This window comes from Prionailurus viverrinus, chromosome F2 (genome assembly GCF_022837055.1).
Source record: "Prionailurus viverrinus isolate Anna chromosome F2, UM_Priviv_1.0, whole genome shotgun sequence".
NCBI classification, from domain to species: Eukaryota; Metazoa; Chordata; class Mammalia; order Carnivora; family Felidae; genus Prionailurus; species Prionailurus viverrinus.
Window position 1 is genome coordinate 64,560,426 of NC_062578.1, and position 19,186 is coordinate 64,579,611.

General features: G+C 42.5%; 1 protein-coding gene across 1 annotated transcript in view; it reads right to left on the minus strand.

Moving 5' to 3' along the window:
• Nucleotides 1–910: 910 nt before the first annotated feature.
• Nucleotides 911–19,186, minus strand: part of SNTB1 (syntrophin beta 1) — a 240,147-nt gene continuing 221,871 nt past the window's right edge. Inside the window, exons 5-7 of the mRNA XM_047842225.1 lie at nucleotides 10,602–10,798; nucleotides 4,762–4,952; nucleotides 911–1,888 (exon numbers count right to left, since the gene is read on the minus strand). Of these exons, the coding sequence (XP_047698181.1) occupies nucleotides 1,796–1,888; nucleotides 4,762–4,952; nucleotides 10,602–10,798 (481 nt within the window). The 3' untranslated portion in view covers nucleotides 911–1,795. The remainder of the gene's footprint in view (nucleotides 1,889–4,761; nucleotides 4,953–10,601; nucleotides 10,799–19,186) is intronic.

Consider the following 19,186-nt stretch of genomic DNA (forward strand, 5'->3'; position numbering starts at 1 on the left):
CCTAAAGCTGTTTCCAAAGTGTTTTTTGTTTTGTTTTGTTTTGTTTTTTTTAAACACCAGTTTCAACAAGATGCCCTGACAGAAAGGAGTTCTAGAAATGTATGAATAGTACACAGGTCCCCCCTTGAAGAATCTCAGTGTATACATTAAAGCCCTTGAGGGGGCCCACAATCATGAAATCTGTTTAACATTTCTTACCTTGGTGTTTAACACACTTTAACACACAAACCTCTTATTCTCCCCCAACAAAACACGTCTGTCGACACCCTTTGGAACTAGCGTTACATGACAGACACTTTGGGAAACACAAATCTAAAACCGCTTTGTAACTCAATAAACATCTGGTGGGCAAAATTACATTCCTTTAAGACCGTTTCACTTTTAAAAGCTCTTTGCATAGGTATTTGCTAAAAGTTCTGCAAAAACGCATAGGTCCAATCCAGAACATTTCTTTATGTACATTACAGGGGGAAGAAGGGTTACAAATGCTTACAGAATCTCTAGAGCTAATTTTTAAAGTTTGAGGAAAGGGACTCCAAAATCAAATGATACTGGTGTCTTTCTACTGAATTTGTATTGAAAGGTAAAAATAAAGGCATTAAATCAGAAATATGCTCTATGTTGTCTGAAAATATTCTTGTAGAAAAATATCAGGTCATTATATTATTTCCCTGGAATTCCTAAGAGCTGCGGATGCTGTCAACAGATTTGATTACCACTCTGGGTGTATGCGTAAAGCCCATCATCGTCCAGAATTATATGCGCTGCTCTATGATTGGTTCGAAAATGCATGCATACGAGCACAGGCAGGCACAAGGGTCAATAAATTGCTCAGTATTTCCACTGAAAACCACGAAATGGGGATAATTAGTTAATCTCATGTGAGCTGTTTTATATATATGTATGTATGTTATATATATAGGAGATATACGTATGTTTATATATATCTCAAATGACAATCTTTTAAAAAAATATCCATAATTTGCTTTCTATAAGTAAAGCTATCCGTCTTGGCTCTAAGATAACACACCTTGGTGTGAGTGCAGTCTCCAGATTAATCATCTTTCAAGCACACGACTCTTCTGCAAAGCTCTGCACTATAAACAGTCTACTTTGGCTCAGATTCCACCAGCTCAGAGCTCAGATCAGTATCTGACGCTTTATTTAATTCCTGCTCGGCATATGCTAATGAGAATACTTCAGACTCATTGTACATCACTGAAAGATAATTCATTAAGAAAAAAATTACAGCTGCTTCATACTTAAGTAAAAGGTGTGTTTCCAATTTGAAGCACTTCTCTTTCCTTACCAGCAAAAGTCAACTCAATTAGAAGTAGGCAATCAATCACACTAAAACAAGGGATCATTGTTATCGGGGGGTGGGGGAGGTCAATGTGTCCATTTCTCATCTGGTCAGCCCTTGCTTACCTGGGTGAACCAGTTGCCTAGACACTGGTATGATTAAGATCTGCACATGCTGTCCTAATGTTCATGTACTTGATTGTCGTGATTTCAAAGCTATGCTTATGTATTCCCATTCGCCCTCACTTCTTTACCCTTCTACCGTTCTAAAAAGCCATTTTTCTCCTGATATTCCTTGCGGTATTTTCTTGGGGCACCCCCTTGTAGTTGGTGAAGCTGATGGAGAAGTCTGGGGCAGCTGAGGACTCGGGGATCTAAAGCTGACCGCGGCAGACCTGCTATGCTACATCTCCCCGCTCGCCGAGCAGCCGATCTGACGTCCCACAGCAGCCCTCCTTCTATCCAAGGCAAGCCATCCCCCCCCCACCCCTGCTCAGGCCACCAAGCCCAGTCTTGTGATCTTCGCTGACAGGAAGGAGTGAATGATGAACACGATCGGCTTGGGGCAGGAGTGAAGGTCCAGTTGCTGAAATTTAAAAAGAAGAGAGCGTGAGAGATTTTCAATCAACGCTTGATACAGAATAGCGATTTGCACATCAAATGCATCTGAGCACTTCCTGCTTTTAAATGGGAACTGAATCAATTATGGCTGTAAATCCTTGCCCCCCCACCCCCTCAGTGAGATTTAAAAGCTAACTCTTTGAACTTATTCTTTACATCTCATATATCTTTTTTTTTCCGAAATAGGTTCTGTGAAATTTATATATACCAGTAGCATCCATATTGATGTTGCCTTTCTTGACTGTCTAAACCATTTATTTTTGGTATCACAATAGTGATATTATTTATGTTGGATTAGGTCCAGCTTGGAGGAGCACTAAATTTCACATCTGAAGATTAAATTTGAGTCCTGGTTTTAACACTTTTTTTTTTCCTTTTAACACTTTTTAGATATATAATCTGGGACAAGTCACTTGAAATTTTTCTTAGTCTTACCTAATTTACAGGGTAAATAGAGTATTAAATGAGATACTGTATGTGAAATCCAGAATACAGGGGCAACTGGGTGGCTCACTTGGTTAAACATCTGTCTGACTCTTAGTTTCGGCTCAAGTCGTGATCTCATGGTTTATGGGTTCGAGCCCCGCATGGGGCTCTGCGCTGACAGTGTGGAGCCTGCTTGGGATTCTCTCTCTCTCCCTCTCTCTCTGCCTTTCCCCTGAGCTGTCTGTCTCTCTCTCAAAATAAATAACAGAAAAAGAGAATTCGGAATGCAGAAGCCCTAGGGCTAAGCAGCTGTGTCCCCAGGGTCCTGTGCTCTTGAATTGTAAGCATGTGGGTCACATGTCTGTTAAGTCCCCTGCTCCGTGTGTGCCTACATGTGTCTCCACCTATGACCAGAGCATAAGAGTCAGGTTGAATTTTTATCACTGGACCTAATTCAGGAAAACTGGAGGTGTTTCCAATTCTGTTCTGATGATGACACTACTGGGGGATCAACAACCGGAATGTATAATAGTATCTAGCGAAGTTAGGGTTGTATTTATCATGAACCAGGCACTGTGCTAAACATGAACTAGGCACTGTGCTAAATATTAGCTCTACACCGTCTTATGTAATTCCTACAAAATCCCATGAGGTAGTTATTGCTATTATCTCCATGTTTTATATGGGAAACTAAGACTTAAAGAAGTTCTAAAACTTTCTGAGCTCACGGATCTTACAGGGAAGGGTACATACGGACTCAGATGCAGGCTTCTCTGATGCCAGAGTCGGGGGGTAACCACAGGATTCTGTTTTCACTAAGAATGCAACTTTTGGAAGTAATCTTAACGATTACCCACTTTAGTCACTGTATTTTATGGACAGAGAGACTCAGATCCAAAGAAATACAAGGACTTGCCCAAGACAACTGGTGAGTTAGTTACAGACTCAGAACATGGGTGTCTTGACCCTCAACTCCATCTCAACAGCACATCTCTGCTCCCTTCCCTGGAAAAGGAGAGGAAAGGCTGGGTGGTGCCTGCCTCCTGGGGTTGCTGACTTGACCTGGGGGAGCTATGTGTGAACTTGCACTCACCAGCTGAATGGACTGGCAGCAAAAACTCAGTCCTTCCTAAATCTCCCGAGTCAGGTTATAATTACAGGCTTCAGGAAGGCTGAAATTTAGACCTAAGTGATTTTCCTCATGGGCAAAAATAGCCTTGATTTTTCAAGCCAAGGAAGCAAGAGACTTTTTTTTTTTTTTTTTTTTTTTTTTTGCTAGGGAGCGGTCCCCTTTAGGAAAAAGCACGCAGTTGAGTGATTGATAAGAGCAGCAACTGAACTACAAGTATTCTTAGCGAAAGGGACTTTCTAGTCACTTATTTCCAAACTGGTGCTTCAGGCTGAACCTACTGACTGAAACACACAAATCCTATAAAATCCTGTGGATCCATTTTAAACGTTAGGGAAATGACTGGCTGGAAACTTTTCTCAGAAAGTGAGTTCAGATGAGCAGCCAGGCATAGGGTGTTGGATTCCTCACGGCCGCAGGTGATACCCACAGTGAGAAGTGCTGGGTTATGTGGGGCCGGTGGTGTCTCGGGACCCGGAACAGCAGTGCTCGTGACTTTGAAATGAAGGCCTTATGCTAACAGCTTAAACGAGGTCTTATGTCTTCCGGAGAATGTCAAGAACTATACTTGCTTTCTAGAAAGAACATGCAAATTCCCACCCTTTCATAGAACTGAAGAAGTACACTGTTATTGTTGTAACAGGCAGTAATGATCACAGCAAATTGTGAATTTCAATACACTGGCTGTTTGCATTGATCTAAGTCTAAAAGTTACTCTGACAAATTTGCTAATTTTGTTAGATATTATTTGCCATTAGCCCGAAACTTCTGGGCTCTTGTCTGGCTCTCTCTCCATGCAGGTATTGACCACATTTCTTTGTTCCCCACCATCCCTTCTACTCTGCCCCTCGTCCAGACCCTCTGCCTCTGTGCTGTGCTCCTTGTAGACCTCCCGGATGGCGGGCATTGTGCATGTCACGCCCCCGCACCCCCCACACCAGCACGGATGCCCAGGTTAGATTAGACGCTTGAGACTTTTTAAGAATGAATGGTGCATTTTGAAGCTGGTGGGACCCCATTTAATGAGAATTTAATGCTGACTTTGTAAAAGATTCTTTGATTCAAATATTGATTTGCTAGTGGAAAATGAGACAAAAGTTAGGAACTTTGAGATACTTGGATCTAATCATAGTTTTTCTAGGATCAAACAAGACATGAGCCTGCAGGTACTCTGTAAATAGTCAATTGCTAAATAAACATAAGGCAGCGTTACGTTTGCAAGTCATCACAGATGTGCCGCCCAGCAAAACATGAAATCGCACTGTCTACAGAAATACACTTACGATCTCTCCATCTTTGCCTCCAAAATCCAAATACAGCATCCTGATTCCATCATCTGAAGACATTTTCAGCTTCTCATAGGGAGACTGTAAGATGGTCTTGGGAAAGGCACCCTCCTGTGGTTCCGTGGTAATAGAAAATCCATTCTCGTAATGTATGGTCAGGCAGCACGCCTGGTTTTTGTAGGTGCAGGCTGAGGGGGAGACAGGAGACACAGCGGTGTGAGTAGTGAGGTCGGTCCATTTTCCCAGGCACTTAACTTACAAGTCTCCTCAATCCCAGGGCCAGCCACACATTTCTCAAGTTGAAAAATCAATTACTGCTCATGAAAATATTCTCCTTGGATGGATTTTGATAATGTATCTTAACTTGCCCCATGAACCCAAGGAAAAGAAGCTGAAAGAATTCCTTTTGCTGGGATTTGCTGACTTTTATCTGGGCTCTCACCCTTCTCTGACCCTCTGATAGCACACACGTGGACAGGTATACTTGCCTGCCACTGGCCTTGTCCAAAGCCGGAAAAAACCTGACATTTGATGTAGGGTAAGCTACCTCTGATTGGCCATCATCAACATCACCACACACACACACACACACACACACACACACACACACGCCCCAATGCCATGTGTCTACCATGTGGTGAAAGAAACAAGCTTTCCTCTGTGACATTACCAAAGTTAGCACACCTAAGAGGTCAAGAGCAAGTAGCCTAAAAACCACCTCATTTTTAATTTTTAAAAAGTCCAACAAAGCTCATTTTTTAAACAGAAATGAGGGTTTTAAATGTTTTCTCTGATGATCTGATGATCTTGGGTCCTAGAAAAGCTGTGTAGTAGGATAGATACCAGATGTGGTATCTTCCGTGGTGAGTGCTGTTTCCTCTCTGCCCAGTGTGGCATTCAGGAGCCCCAGGGAGTGTTCACAAGGTGCTGTGTGATCCAAAGGAACAAAATTAAAATCCCTTGATGACAACAGGTGCCAGCTTTTGTGCGTGGTCCTCACTGTGTTTAGGAAAAGTGACCAGCACTCTAAGCTTATGAGCGGGATGCAGCCTTGCTCCAGAATCCTACTTCCTGTTTAGGAAGACTTGTGAATGTTTACACCCCTGATCAAAGAGTTCTGAAAAAGGTTATTAAGTATCAGATTGGATTTTTTTTGCCTCACAGAACACCACAATTAACAGACCCTGGCAAGTAAATTGGCTGAGCCCTTCATACACATCTGAAAGCTCTTTAGGGAAACCAGGATATTTTCTTTGCTGGGGATGGGGATCGGGAAGAGGAAGAGGATGGGCATTATGATTGCTCTATATCAACATTAGCTCAGCTTGGCTTTATAAACCAAACTGAATTTCACCTTACCACAAACTTCTGAAGCAGGACCTTAGCTTAATATTATAGGTGAAAAAAAGTGACGCCCAGACAGGTGAAATGTGTCCCAACTTAGGTGGTTTAGAATTCAAAATTCAAGTTCTTTCCACTCCATGCCATGTCTCTTTCTCCTTCTCTGGAAGTCAGGATATAGAGGGATGTGGAGAGGGACCTTGGCAAAGAGGCAGAGTAATGACTGTATGGTCAGGGGGCCTTTAGAGTGTGGGGGAAGACACAGGGGACTCACAGAATGAGGCGGCTTTTAATTGAAGCTCTGCTTAAAACCCATACCCCTCCTTCTGACTTCCCACAGGCATCTTTCAATTTGTAACTAAGAGCTGATATTTCCCAAAGGTGTACTACAATCTCTAATAGATTTCTGAGCCCTGGGCAGAGCCCCTCAGTAAATCTCATACTCTCAGAAGGTCCGTAGGCCTCTAGCACCCCCACAGTCCTAGGATAACCGAAGACAGTGGCATGGGTGTAGTTATGGCTTCCCATCTTGAATCCTTGTTTTTGACACTCTTTACTTCTATTACCTGCAAAATAGGTGGGCAAATGAGCTTTAAACATGCTTTTCTTCTTCCTTCCTCTATATTTGAACTTTAAAGCTATGCCATCAGATATTCCAAATTAACTGATTGTGGTTACTTTCAATTCTAGTTGACCTCAAATGGTATCCGTGGCCTTCATATAATGGAATTGGTTATCTCAAGATGTTCTCAATCCACACAGGGTAAACCGAACACATTATCAAGTTAATTGAAGCTCTGATTAAAACATAAGCCCCATTCCCCTACTCCCTGCAGGCATCTTTCAATTTGTAACTGGGTTGCACCTTTGATCATTTTCGTAATTTCTCCTCTCCCACCACCCGGCTAGCTCCATCCACACAATTCATTGTTTATTTCCTTTGGCTGGTCTACCACCAGCCTCATTATTTTCCTGTCCAAGTAGAGTTCAACTTATTGAGAGAGGAAGATTTTACAAAATCTGTGGAATGCAAACTAAACCAAATCCCTTTGGCCATCTCCATTCTTTCCTAGAACACTCCTGAATTTATTGCAAGGAGCATGGATCTTTCCAGTATTTACACATATAACTTAAGTTTAGTTTTCAGGTTTTCCAAATCTCAGCTCCAAAACTCTAGTTTTTCTTGCCATACAGATTCAGCATAAAAAAAAGTTTCAGCGACGCTCCAGAAAGGTTTCCAACAATGATGGAAAATAGTCGGGGCACCAATCAGTTTCAGGGGAACTACTAAAAGACACGGATTTTGTTAGTGTTGCTGCAGTGGAAATTCTACAAAACATCTGTTTTTTCACGTTTGCATGAGTAGAGGAAATGTGGAGAAACCGTACTACACATCTGAAAGATGTGTGTCCCATCTTTCAGAATATTCCTGAGTCCCAGGGGAAGCTGCTGCCTAGCGCGGTAGTGCTCCCAAAGTGGTCCAGGGCCCAGCAGCATCAGCACCACCTGCTATTTATTAGGTGCAGATTCTCAGGCCCCATCCCCAAGATGCTGACTCAGAATCTCTGGGGGTAGAGGTCAGCAATCAGACTTCTGAGAATAAAGTAACAACAACAAAAACTTTTATTTCTGTTGTTTTTAGTGTGGCTCAGGTTTGGAAATTCTGTACCTGAGATGTCTTGCGGGCAATCCTGTTCCCCTAGAGCAAAGCTGTACAGTAGGACTTTCAGCCGTGATGGAAAGGTTCTAGATCTGCACTGTACAACGTGGTAGCCATTAGGCACATGTAGTGACTGAGCCCTGGAAATGTGGCTGGTGTGACTGAGGGAGTAATTTAATTTTAATTCAATAATATTTAAATAGCCACATATGACCAGAAGCCAGCATACTGGACCACACGGGTCTGGAGAAGTCATTACAGGAGTAATGACTAATAACAACTCTGAGTGAACACTTACTATGTGTCAAGCACTTTTCTAGGAGCTTTACATGGATTATTTCTCATAATTGTCGACAACAATCCTAGGAGGTAGGTACGGTTATTTTCTTCTTTTTACCGATAATGGAAATAAGCGAGGCAAGTAAGAGAGATTAGGAAAGAAACAGGACTGGAATTTGAATCCAGGCCTTTCTGACTTAAATCCCACACTGTGGCTACCACCTTATACTGGATGCTCAGAGACACAGAGAAATGAAGGAACAGGCAGGAAAACACGATAGAAAGGGGCAAACGGAGAAGCAGCCTTATGGGACTCAACGTTGGATTTCCTGGAAGACTGTTGTTGAGGATACTAGCCACTCTGTCACACATGCCCTCTTTATGAGTGACCGCAGGACACCTGGAAGAGAGGTTGGTCCTAGATCTCAGAGCTAGAAACAGTCTGCCTTACATCTCAGAATCAGGAACAACAGCATTATGGACACTGTTAACTGTACATTGTGCTGGCTGCTGAAAATCACTGGGCTAGTATGGAATCCACCTTAGCAAATGTACAAGATTTTACAGCACGTACTTTGTTCATTCATGTGACTTTAGATTCCTATTACTTCCTAGTCTCTAATTTTCTTTGCCCAGTAAAAAATTAGATTATCTATATCTGTATATTTATATGTGCATGCATTTCTATCTATCATCTAGCTATCTGTCAATCGTCTATCGGTCACCTATCTATCCATCTGATTTGGAGAGTGGTATGAAAATTATTGATCACAGCAGCTTGTTTTCGGACCAGTGGTATAGCAGTGAGATCTATGTCCTTGTGACACTATAGTCAATGAGAAAGAGTCTTTAGAATGACACAACCTAGTGTTACAGTTTTGTCATTTATGAGTTGTGTGATCTTGGATAAGTTACTTAACCTTTCTTTCTTTTTTATTTTTTTTATTTTATTTATTTTTTTTTTAAATTTTTTTTTCAACGTTTATTTATTTTTGGGACAGAGAGAGACAGAGCATGAACGGGGGAGGGGCAGAGAGAGAGGGAGACACAGAATCGGAAGCATGCTCCAGGCTCTGAGCCGTCAGCCCAGAGCCTGATGCGGGGCTCGAACTCACGGACCGCGAGATCGTGACCTGGCTGAAGTCGGACGCTTAACCGACTGCGCCACCCAGGTGCCCCTCTTTCTTTCTTTTTTAAAAAAAAATTTTTTTTAACGTTTCTTTATTTTTGAGACAGAGAGAGACAGAGCATGAACAGGGGAGGGTCAGAGAGAGAGGGAGACACAGAATCTGAAACAGGCTCCAGGCTCTGACCTGTCAGCACAGAGCCCGACGCGGGGCTCGAACTCACGGACCGCGAGATCATGACCTGAGCTGGAGTCGGACGCTTAACCGTCTGAGCCACCCAGGCGCCCCGATTACTTAACCTTTCTTAAGGATTTGCTTCCAGATTTGTAAAATCAGGTTGGCAAGGGAATTGTGAGCATTAGACGAGATGAGGCAACGTATTATGACCCTAGTCATACACACACCCCGGAATCAAAAGTTCTACAAACCGAAACAATATTTACACTGATTTTCCTATTCCACTTAATTTTTTAAATGTTGGTCTGGCCTCAATTCATTGATTTCTGGACCCCTAGTAGGGTTGTTTCTCACAGTATGAAAACCACTGAGGGGTGCCTGGGTAGCTCAGTCGGTTAAGCATCCGACTCTTGAGTTTCAGCTCAGATCATGATTGCGCGGTTTGTGAGTTCGAGCCCTGCATCAGACTCTGAGCTGACAGCGAGGAACCTGCTTGGGATGCGTTCTCTCCTCTCTCCCTGCCGCTCCCCCATGCTCACACGCTCTCTTTCTCGCTCTCTCAAAATAAATAAATAAACTTAAAAAAAAAAGAAAAAGAAAAACACTGAGAGGCAGTAGATGAGATGCCTGGCACGTTGTGAGCACTCAATAAATAGTACAGTATAGAAGGTTCTTCCTTCTTTATACAAATCCCAGTTTCCCCACTAACCGGCCCTGTCGTAGAGCTCTGCAGGAACATGGCTGCACTCACTGTGTATTCCTTCCATCCAGCCTCGGCTTCTCCATCCATACCAGGGGCAGGGGTCACTGGTGGTTTCCCCTTTGCTGTTTCACCCCAGCTAGACACGTCTGTTTCCCGCTCTTTTTCACCAACTGGTTCCCCAGTTTTGTAAACAACTCTGTGAGCTACCAACACTAATGTGCAAGAATTGTATTCCGTGATAAGCTACTCAGTCAGTCTCTGTTGTTGATAACAAGAACCCTACTAGTTTGGGCCTCCAAAGTACATGCCTCCAGGAAGCAACCCAGGGTTACACAGGTAGGAAAATGACATCTGACTCTCCAAGTTACCAACTTTTCTTGAATGAAGGAGAAAGGCTTGCTTTTCAGTAGGGCATACAGTGCCTTAATTTGGAAGAATTTAAGTGTACTTCTGGAATTCTCCACAGCCAAAAAGGCCAATAGTGGAAACTACTTTGAGGCCAGGGCAGAGGAGAGGGCGTGCCAGTCCTGTGTCAGCCAGCAGTGCTCACCTGTGGTGATCTCGGTGACGAGTTCTGCCGAGTTGTGACATCCCTGTACGATGCTCCGCGTCCAATGGGAGAGGTCCCTGCCGGTCTCGGCCCTGAAGACATGTGTCTCGATCCCCTGCCTGGTGCCTGTTCGCGTAGCAAAGGACAGATCCACACCAGCCTGGGGCGATCCTTTGCCCGGACCTGAATGGACCAGCCTGTCGAGAAAGAGAGACAAATCTCCATCAAACTGTAAACCACTGTGTTCACCTGACTTGTCATCTGATCAAAGCTTCCACATTGATTTGCTCTCGTTTTTCTGACCTAGGACCAAAGGGTCCAGCTTAACCCCAGTGTCCCCCGTGGTTTTCTGCCTTCTGCTTTGCCAGTCCCTCTCCAGGGCTACGGTGAGATTTAGAAAGTGCCCGGGGAGCCGTATCCGGCTGAATGTGCACAGGAGTTGAATCGTATGCCTTTAACTCCCACGAGACAAGTTCCACGATACCCACTGGGCCAACAAGAGAATTGAGAAAGTGAGAGCGAGAACAACTTAAATAGTGTGTATAGTCCTCCCCATTCCATTCTTGGGCATGAGTATGTCCCGGTGCGAGCACAACACTGTTTCCTGGCTTAGCCTCCGTCCCCCTGCCTGTCTTGTAGTTTGGCTCATCTGGGTGTACCGAATGTGTTTTTTAAGCACACAGCCTCCAAACACAAGCAAACCACCACGGGACTCCACTAAAGAAGCAGCAGTGGTAACGCCTAGGAATAACTGACGATGCTGGGCTTCCTGGGAAATGGAAAGAATGGCACTTACTGGAAGATTTAAGGGATTTCCAAGAGTGCTTTTTGCCACAGTTTGCACACTGACTTTAAAGCGCACACTTTATTTATTTATTTATTTATTTTTAATTTTTTTTTTTCAACGTTTTTATTTATTTCTGGGACAGAGAGAGACAGAGCATGAACGGGGGAGGGGCAGAGAGAGAGGGAGACACAGAATCGGAAACAGAAAAGCGCACACTTTAAAGCATAAAATGTGACTCCCATCGTAAATATTTTCTGAAAGGCCAGACGGAAACCGTGAGGAATCACAGTCTCTGAGCCCTACCCCCTGAGCAGGCACTGGCTCCTCCTTCTCCCGCCTCCCCTTTAAACCCCTGGATCTCTCCTGCTCCTCGATGTCTGATATCTCAACCTTCTTTGGGAAGAGACGCCCGTATCAATCATTTGCAGGATAGCACGAGTATAATTTAGTAAATGTGACTTCTCCCCAGGATATTTGCATTTTCAGTCTTATCTTTTGGTACAGAAAGAAACACTACCATTTGCCAGAGAAATTCCAGGTGTCTATTCACTCAGTGGACGGGAGATGGGAGACTGACTTTTTTAGGCAAGGGGCTTGTTACCCCTAGATTAAAAATTGCACAAAGAAACCCAAAAGCTCATCTCCTCTTGTAAGCTTAGATACTGCAGAGCAAAATTACCGGTGAAATCAAACACAGTACCCTGTTGGATTTCTAGCAACAAGCTTCTTGTACAACTCTGAAAAGCTTTCTTTTACTCACAAAGCTGGAATTGGTGGCGGGGGTGGTTTGCAACGCCACCTTGAAGAAAAAGGTTTGTTGACAAGCTTTTTGATCGTAAAATTCTTTGAAGATAGAGAAGATTCCAAGAGATAATGAAGGCTGGGAAGAATGTGGAGGAAAGGGACCCCCTGCGCACTGTTGGTGGGAATGCAAATTGGTGCAGCCCATGGAAAATAGTATGGAGGTTCTGCAAAAAAACTGAAATTAGAACTACCATAAGATCCAGCAATTCAATTCTGGGAATATGTCTGAAGAAAGTGCACTCAGTATCTCAGAGAGGTATCTGCAACCCCAAGTTTGTTACAGCATATTCACAATAGTTAAGATATAAAAACAACCTAAATGTCCATCGATGGATAAATGGATTTTAAAAATGTGGTACACACACACACACACACACACACACACACACTGGAATATTACTCAGCCTTAAGAAAGAAGGAAACCCTGCCATTTGCAAGAGCATGGGTGAATATGGAGAGCACTATGGCTAAGTAAAATAAGCCAGGCAGAAAAAGACAAATGGTGGTATCATTCATATGTGGAATCTGAAAAAAAGTCAAACTCATAGAAACAGAGTAGAACGATGGTTTCCAGGGCTACAAGGTGGGAGAAACAGGGAGATGTTGGTCAAAGGGTACAAACTTTTAGTCATAAGATGAATAACCCCTGAGGATCTAATGTACACCATGATCACTATACTTAATAATACTGTATTGTATACTTGAAATTTACTAAGAGAATAGACCTTAGGCTATTCCCTCCATACACACACCAAAGTAACTATATTGAGGATATAGATGTATTAATTAACGTGATTGTGGTAATCATCTCACCATATATACATTGTGCACATTAGGCTTTATTTGTCAATTATACCTTAATAGAAAGTAATAATAAAAGAGAAGTTCCATGAATCTCATTGAGAGAAGAATCTGGGACAGTGTGAAGGGAACTGTCTGTTGACATGGGTTTCAAAATCTTGGTGAGGCTAAAGAAAAAAGAAAGCATTTCTCAAAAGCCTAACATGGGTTATAAAGGGATTGAGAGCCAGGTAAAAATTCATTAAGATAAGGTACAAATATGGATTTTTGAATTTATTCCATCCTATTTTTAAAAAATGTATCCTTTTGTTCAAAAGTCAAACTGTCAGGGTGCCTGGGTGGCTCAGTTGGTTAAGCGTCTGATTCCTGGTTTTGGCTCAGATCATGATCTCACGATTGTGAGAGTACTTAAGATTCTCACACCCTTCTCCCTCTGCCACTCTCCTGTTCTCGCACATGCCTGTGCACACATGCTTGCGTGCACATGCACACACACACTTTCTCTTTCTCTTCAAAAGAATAAATAAGATAAACATTAAAAAAATGTCAAACTAAAAAAAAAAGAAAGGTACTTACAAAAAACAAGGATTTATATTGTTTTCTTAGTTGCGTAAATATGTTTTTTATACTTGATGGTGTTTAAGTTTTAGTTACTTGAGGAAATACATCTAGCTTTTCTTTTTTAAAACTCTTAACAATCTGTACAGGTTGGGGGCATCTGGCTGGCTCAGCCAGATCTCGGATCCTGAGTTCGAGCTCCACATGGTATGTAGAGATTCCTTAAATAAATAAAACTTAAAAAAAATTGGCATTTTTTTTACAGCTGGCCAGCTGCACTGTAAACTGAAGAGAGATAACAAGGTTTGGGGGGCATAAAAGCCCTCATGAGACCCCTATTCTGCCATGTGTCAAATGTTCTAGGAATCCCTACTTCATAAGGTAGTGTTTTAAAGATCAACTGAAATAATCTGTGAAATCCATAAAATAATAATATTCTAATCTGTCCACATCTAGCACAGACCCAGCATACGGTTTGTACTCAGTATGATTTCCATACCCTTACCCTATCCCTTAGTGCCCCTACACTCATTTCCCTTATTTTAATATAAGCAAGATGAATTTTTCTTTTAGTAGGCTCCACGCTCAATGTGGGACTTGAACTCACAACCTTGAGAGATCAAGAGTCACACGGTCTACCAACTGAGCCAGCCAGGCACCTCTCGGTTTCCTTATTTTAAAAATACAACTCCTGCCTCCCATGCTTGGGATTCTTTATAATAAAGTACAAAAAAAAGCACTTAATTCAGTATTTAGTGATCATCAGAAGCATTCAGTAAACGTTAGTTCCCTTACGCCTTCCCTAGCCGGACATGTTCTCATTTGTTATACCCTAAATGTCCACCGAGGGGGCATCAGCGCTGTCACAATCAGGGCCAGTGCAAATGTAACACTGAGGCACAAGTGAAGGGAGGGTGTACCACCCTCACGGAGAATGTCACTTTTTTATGAATTTCCTACCAATATTAATTTTTCTCCAGAGAGACTATAAAATCGAAGCCAATAATAACTGGAAATTTAATTTGTTGGAAAATTTGCACTTGGTAGGTCTGGGTATAGGGAATGAAATTACTAACTGACTCTAACAAGGTATGAGAAAGGCCTGTATCTAGCGGACGAACACTATGCACAGGGTGTCCTTGATGGGGAAACCCAGTGAGTTAAGAGGGAGCACCACTTCTATATTTGTTATTCGTCTCCTCGCCAAATTTCATTCACTGAAAAGAAAAGGGAAGAGAAGAAATTGATTTTTCCACTGATCAAGTGTGAATTATCTAATATCTATATTAAAGAACAAGTTGATTTGCTCTCTGAAAAATAGCAGACATGCTGAATAATGTATTCGTTTGAGTACACCAATATTGGTTAATGAAATGTGCCAAGCTGTAGGTAAACAATCAGATAAAGCAAATTTCTTTTCCGCATACTGGTAACAAAAACATCTTCCAGATTAAAAACAAGCGAATTGGGGCGCGTGGGTGGCTCAGTCGGTTGAGCATCCGACTTCGGCTCAGGTCACGATCTCGCAGTTCCTGAGTTCGAACCCCGTGTCGGGTTCTGGACTGACAGTTCAGAGCCTGGAGCCTGCTTCAGATTCTGTGTCCCCCTCTCTCTCTGCCCCACCCCTGCTTGTGCTCTGTCTTTCAGTGAATAAACATAAAAAAAATTTTTAAATCAAGCGAACTACATCCCAGTATCCACACGATGCATATAGGTACATGTACTCCTCTGCGTAAAGTATTACACAGACCTTGAAAGTTATTTTATAAACACGGATGGCAAATATGGGGAAATGTGTATGTATCTACCGAAAGTCTCTAGATACACAATTCAACCATGTAAGAGAAAAACCTGGAAACGAATCCATTAAAATGCTGAGTCATTTTATGGGTGATTTCATTTTTTTTGGTATTTTTTTTTTTATCTTGAAATCTCCGCTTAGCAACAGATACTTTACAATTTAAAGATTCACTTTAGAAGGCTATGAGGCTGGAATGAAGTCAGATCTTTCACTTTAATTTTTAGGACCAGAGCTTGTATTCCACTGAAAAATACATGCATTCTGACTCAGAGCGACAAACATGCTTTGTTTGTTGTTTGTATAACATTAGTGTCAATTCAGTGTTGGAACAGCGGATGAGCTCCTCTCTGTGGCCCTACATGTCCATATGTCTAGGTTATTCTAAACTGTCCATGCCTCGCTCTTCAGACTTAACACCTGCCATGGAAGAGCCTTTCTCAACATGGAGTTAACTGAGCTGCGTGGGATGGAACCTACACCTGTGGTCTCATTAATCCCTTATACAAACCAACTGGCCTCTGGCAAATGAGACAGAAGAGACCCTGAGACCTGCCAGTTGAAGTTACAGAATCTTTTTTGATTCAGGGTGCTCCAAGGGGCCTTAGAGGAGCTTCCTGCTCTGTTCAGGTCTCTTCTCTACTTCCAAATGATCACCAAAAAAGTCACGAAGTTCATTCATTCAATTAATCAATCAAGATATCGCCATTCGCCAACTGATACATCCTACAAACATTTATGGAATACTTCCCTGTTACGGACTGAACTGTGTCCCCCTAAAATTCCTATGTTGAAAGCCCTTGCCCATGTGGCTGTATTTGGAAATATAGACTATATAAGGTTAAGTAAGGGCGTAAGTATGGGCCCTTAACCAATAGGATGCTGCCCTTACAGGAAAAGAGATGCCAGAGATCTCCCTCCCTACACACACACACACACACACACACACACACACAAAGAGCAAGGACCAAGTGTGGACAGAGCAAGAAGGCAGCTGTCTATAAGCCAGGAAGAAAACCCTCACCAGAAACCAACCCTGATGGCACATTGATCTTGGACTTTTATCCTTCAAAACCATGAGAAAATAAATTTCTGTTGCTTATGTCACCTGCTTTGTAGTATTTTGTTATGGCAGCCATAGCCAACTCATAAATGCACCTACTCTATGCAGACCCAAGACTAGGCATGGTGTGAGTACAACAGATGTGGCCCAAGGTTGGAGGAGATGAAGTTCACTTCAGGTTCTGCCCCAGTTCTTAGAGGCTCACTCCTGGAATATAAAAGAAAGTCAGAACCAGCCTCTGGCAGATGACAAGTAGAAGAGATGAGCCAGAGTCAAGTGGATGGATGGAGAATTATTCCTCTTCATTGGGGCAATCTGATTATTAAGAAGATCTTCCTTCAGAGGGTGAACTGGAACCTCAAGAGAAAGCTGTTCCATCATAGGAAAGGCAGCAGTGGATTCTGGCACAAGAACAAAGAAACCCTACATTTATCAACATAATTGTCATTTCATCCCTACCAAGATATCAGAAATAATAGATTTCCTTGTTCTTAATATCATCCCCAACGAATTGCTTTTTGTGGCCAACAGTAATAAGTGGATGACAACATGTAGAGATGTGGACATGCGCCACTATGCCATCTTGAGAGGTCCAAAAAGAGTTGGTTAGTTTACAAATCATGGCATTGCAAAAATGAGACAAGGCCACTGGACAGGGTAGGACCAAGATCCTTTCTCTTACCTCTTTTTTATTATGTGGGCTGCCACAGTGATAGGAGTGGCAGCTACAAGGAAGAGATAGAGAAAAATAGTGGAACGATTACATTTATAAATGTTGTGTGAAATCATTCTCTTGAGGTGAATTTGTATATTTCCAGCTCCAACCAATAAAATAATATTGGATATACACTACTGGATAATGTACTGATTGTTCACTGAGCATCTCAGAGGGCTCACAGGTACCTCAGATCAACAGAAGTTAAAGCAATATTGTATAAGGTCCTTAAGATCTTAGGAATCCAATACTTGGGTTCTTTTTTTTAAGTTTATTTATTTACTTTGAGGGGGTCAGAGAGAGAGGGTGACAGAGAGAATCCCAAGCAGGCTCTGTGCTGTCAGCATGGAGTCCGACGTGGGGCTTGATCCTATGAACAATGAGACCATGACCTGAGCTGAGATTAAGAGTCAGATGCTTAACCGACTGAGCCACCCAGGTGCCCCCCTTATACCTAGGCTCTAAATTAAGTAACACCAGGACCCACAAGGGCCACGTCCACTGCAAAGGACAGGATGTTTTCCCTGGGAGTCAAACCACTATTCAAAAGAAACCTTTAGATGGGCAATCGAGGGTCCTTATGAGGGAAGGTTTCCTAACAATGGCAAATACAACACGAGGGGCTATTTTTAGATGTCTATGGTGTACAAAGACAAGGACTAGGCAGCTCTGTATCTCCAGGCAAACAGTGTTATTGATGAGTGGCTGAAAGAAAATATAACTTGTGAATTCTTGCTTTGCTGCTTTATGAAAATAACGTTTTTGAGATGTGAGCCTAAGAAAGGGGCAGTGGAAGCCAAGAAGGGAGTGGCATTTGGAAGAGAGCACCCTGATGCTTCAAATGAAGTCAAGTCCTTCCTGGGAAGATTACACACCAACCTACCGGAAGGGCTTAGATGCTTCATAATTGAAACTCTGCGGGGACCTTTGGGAAATCAGGGAGAACAAGTCAGACTATTCTAAAAAAGTGAACTGGAAAAGTGAAAATTATATCTTGGTTTTCAAAACATGGAATAAAATAGATTCTTTGGCCCTGTTCCGAGGCAAAATTCAGTAATGGATTTTTAAAAAAAATGTTTCTTTATTTTGAGAGAATTAGAGCGAGTGAATGGGGGAGGGGAAGAGAGAGGGGCAGAGAGAGAATCCCAAGCAGACTCTGTGCTCTCAGCACACAGCCTGATGCGGGGCTCTATCTCACAATCCATGAGATCAAGAGTCAGGCATTCAGCTGACAAAGCCACCCAGGCACCCCAGTAATGGATTTTTAAAAGCAATCTTTCTTTCTTTCTTTCTTTCCTTCTTTTTTTGACTTTGGAAAATAGGAAATAGGAGTCCATGAGGGCCTATATGTCTTCCTTACACCAACTGTTTTACCCAGAAACCAGATTATTAGAAAAGTAATAGATGAAGTAAGTATTCAGAAAAAAAAATGTACTGACTGTTTCCTTTAATATTCATTTGGACTTGGGGCGCCTGGGTGGTGCAGTCGGTTAGGCGTCCGACTTCAGCCAGGTCACGATCTCGCGGTCTGTGAGTTCGAGCCCCGCGCCGGGCTCTGGGCTGATGGCTCAGAGCCTGGAGCCTGCTTCCGATTCTGTGTCTCCCTCTCTCTCTGCCCCTCCCCCGTTCATGCTCTGTCTCTCTCTGTCTCAAAAATAAATAAAACGTTAAAAAAAAAAATAAATAAATAAAAAAAAATATTCATTTGGACTTAAAAGGAATAAGTTTTGGGTACAAAGCTTATCAGCTGGAAGAGTACTTTGTTAAGGGGTCATAGACATCACGAGTCAATTTAATTAGGAATGGAGGCAGAGCTATGGCCTTAGTCCTGTCCTGTTAAACATTTTTATCAGTGACTTGTATGAAGAGGGCATGCACCTCAAGTCAGCAGATGATCCAAAACTGGTAAGAAGATGAAATATAGAATCAAGACGGAAGACTGCTAAGCACTGTAGTTCGAGCCCAAAACAAACAATGACAACGACAAAATTAGAATGGGAGAGACTTGATGTAGAAGCACCACTGGAAATTAGTTGACTCAGAGCTACCAACAGCACTA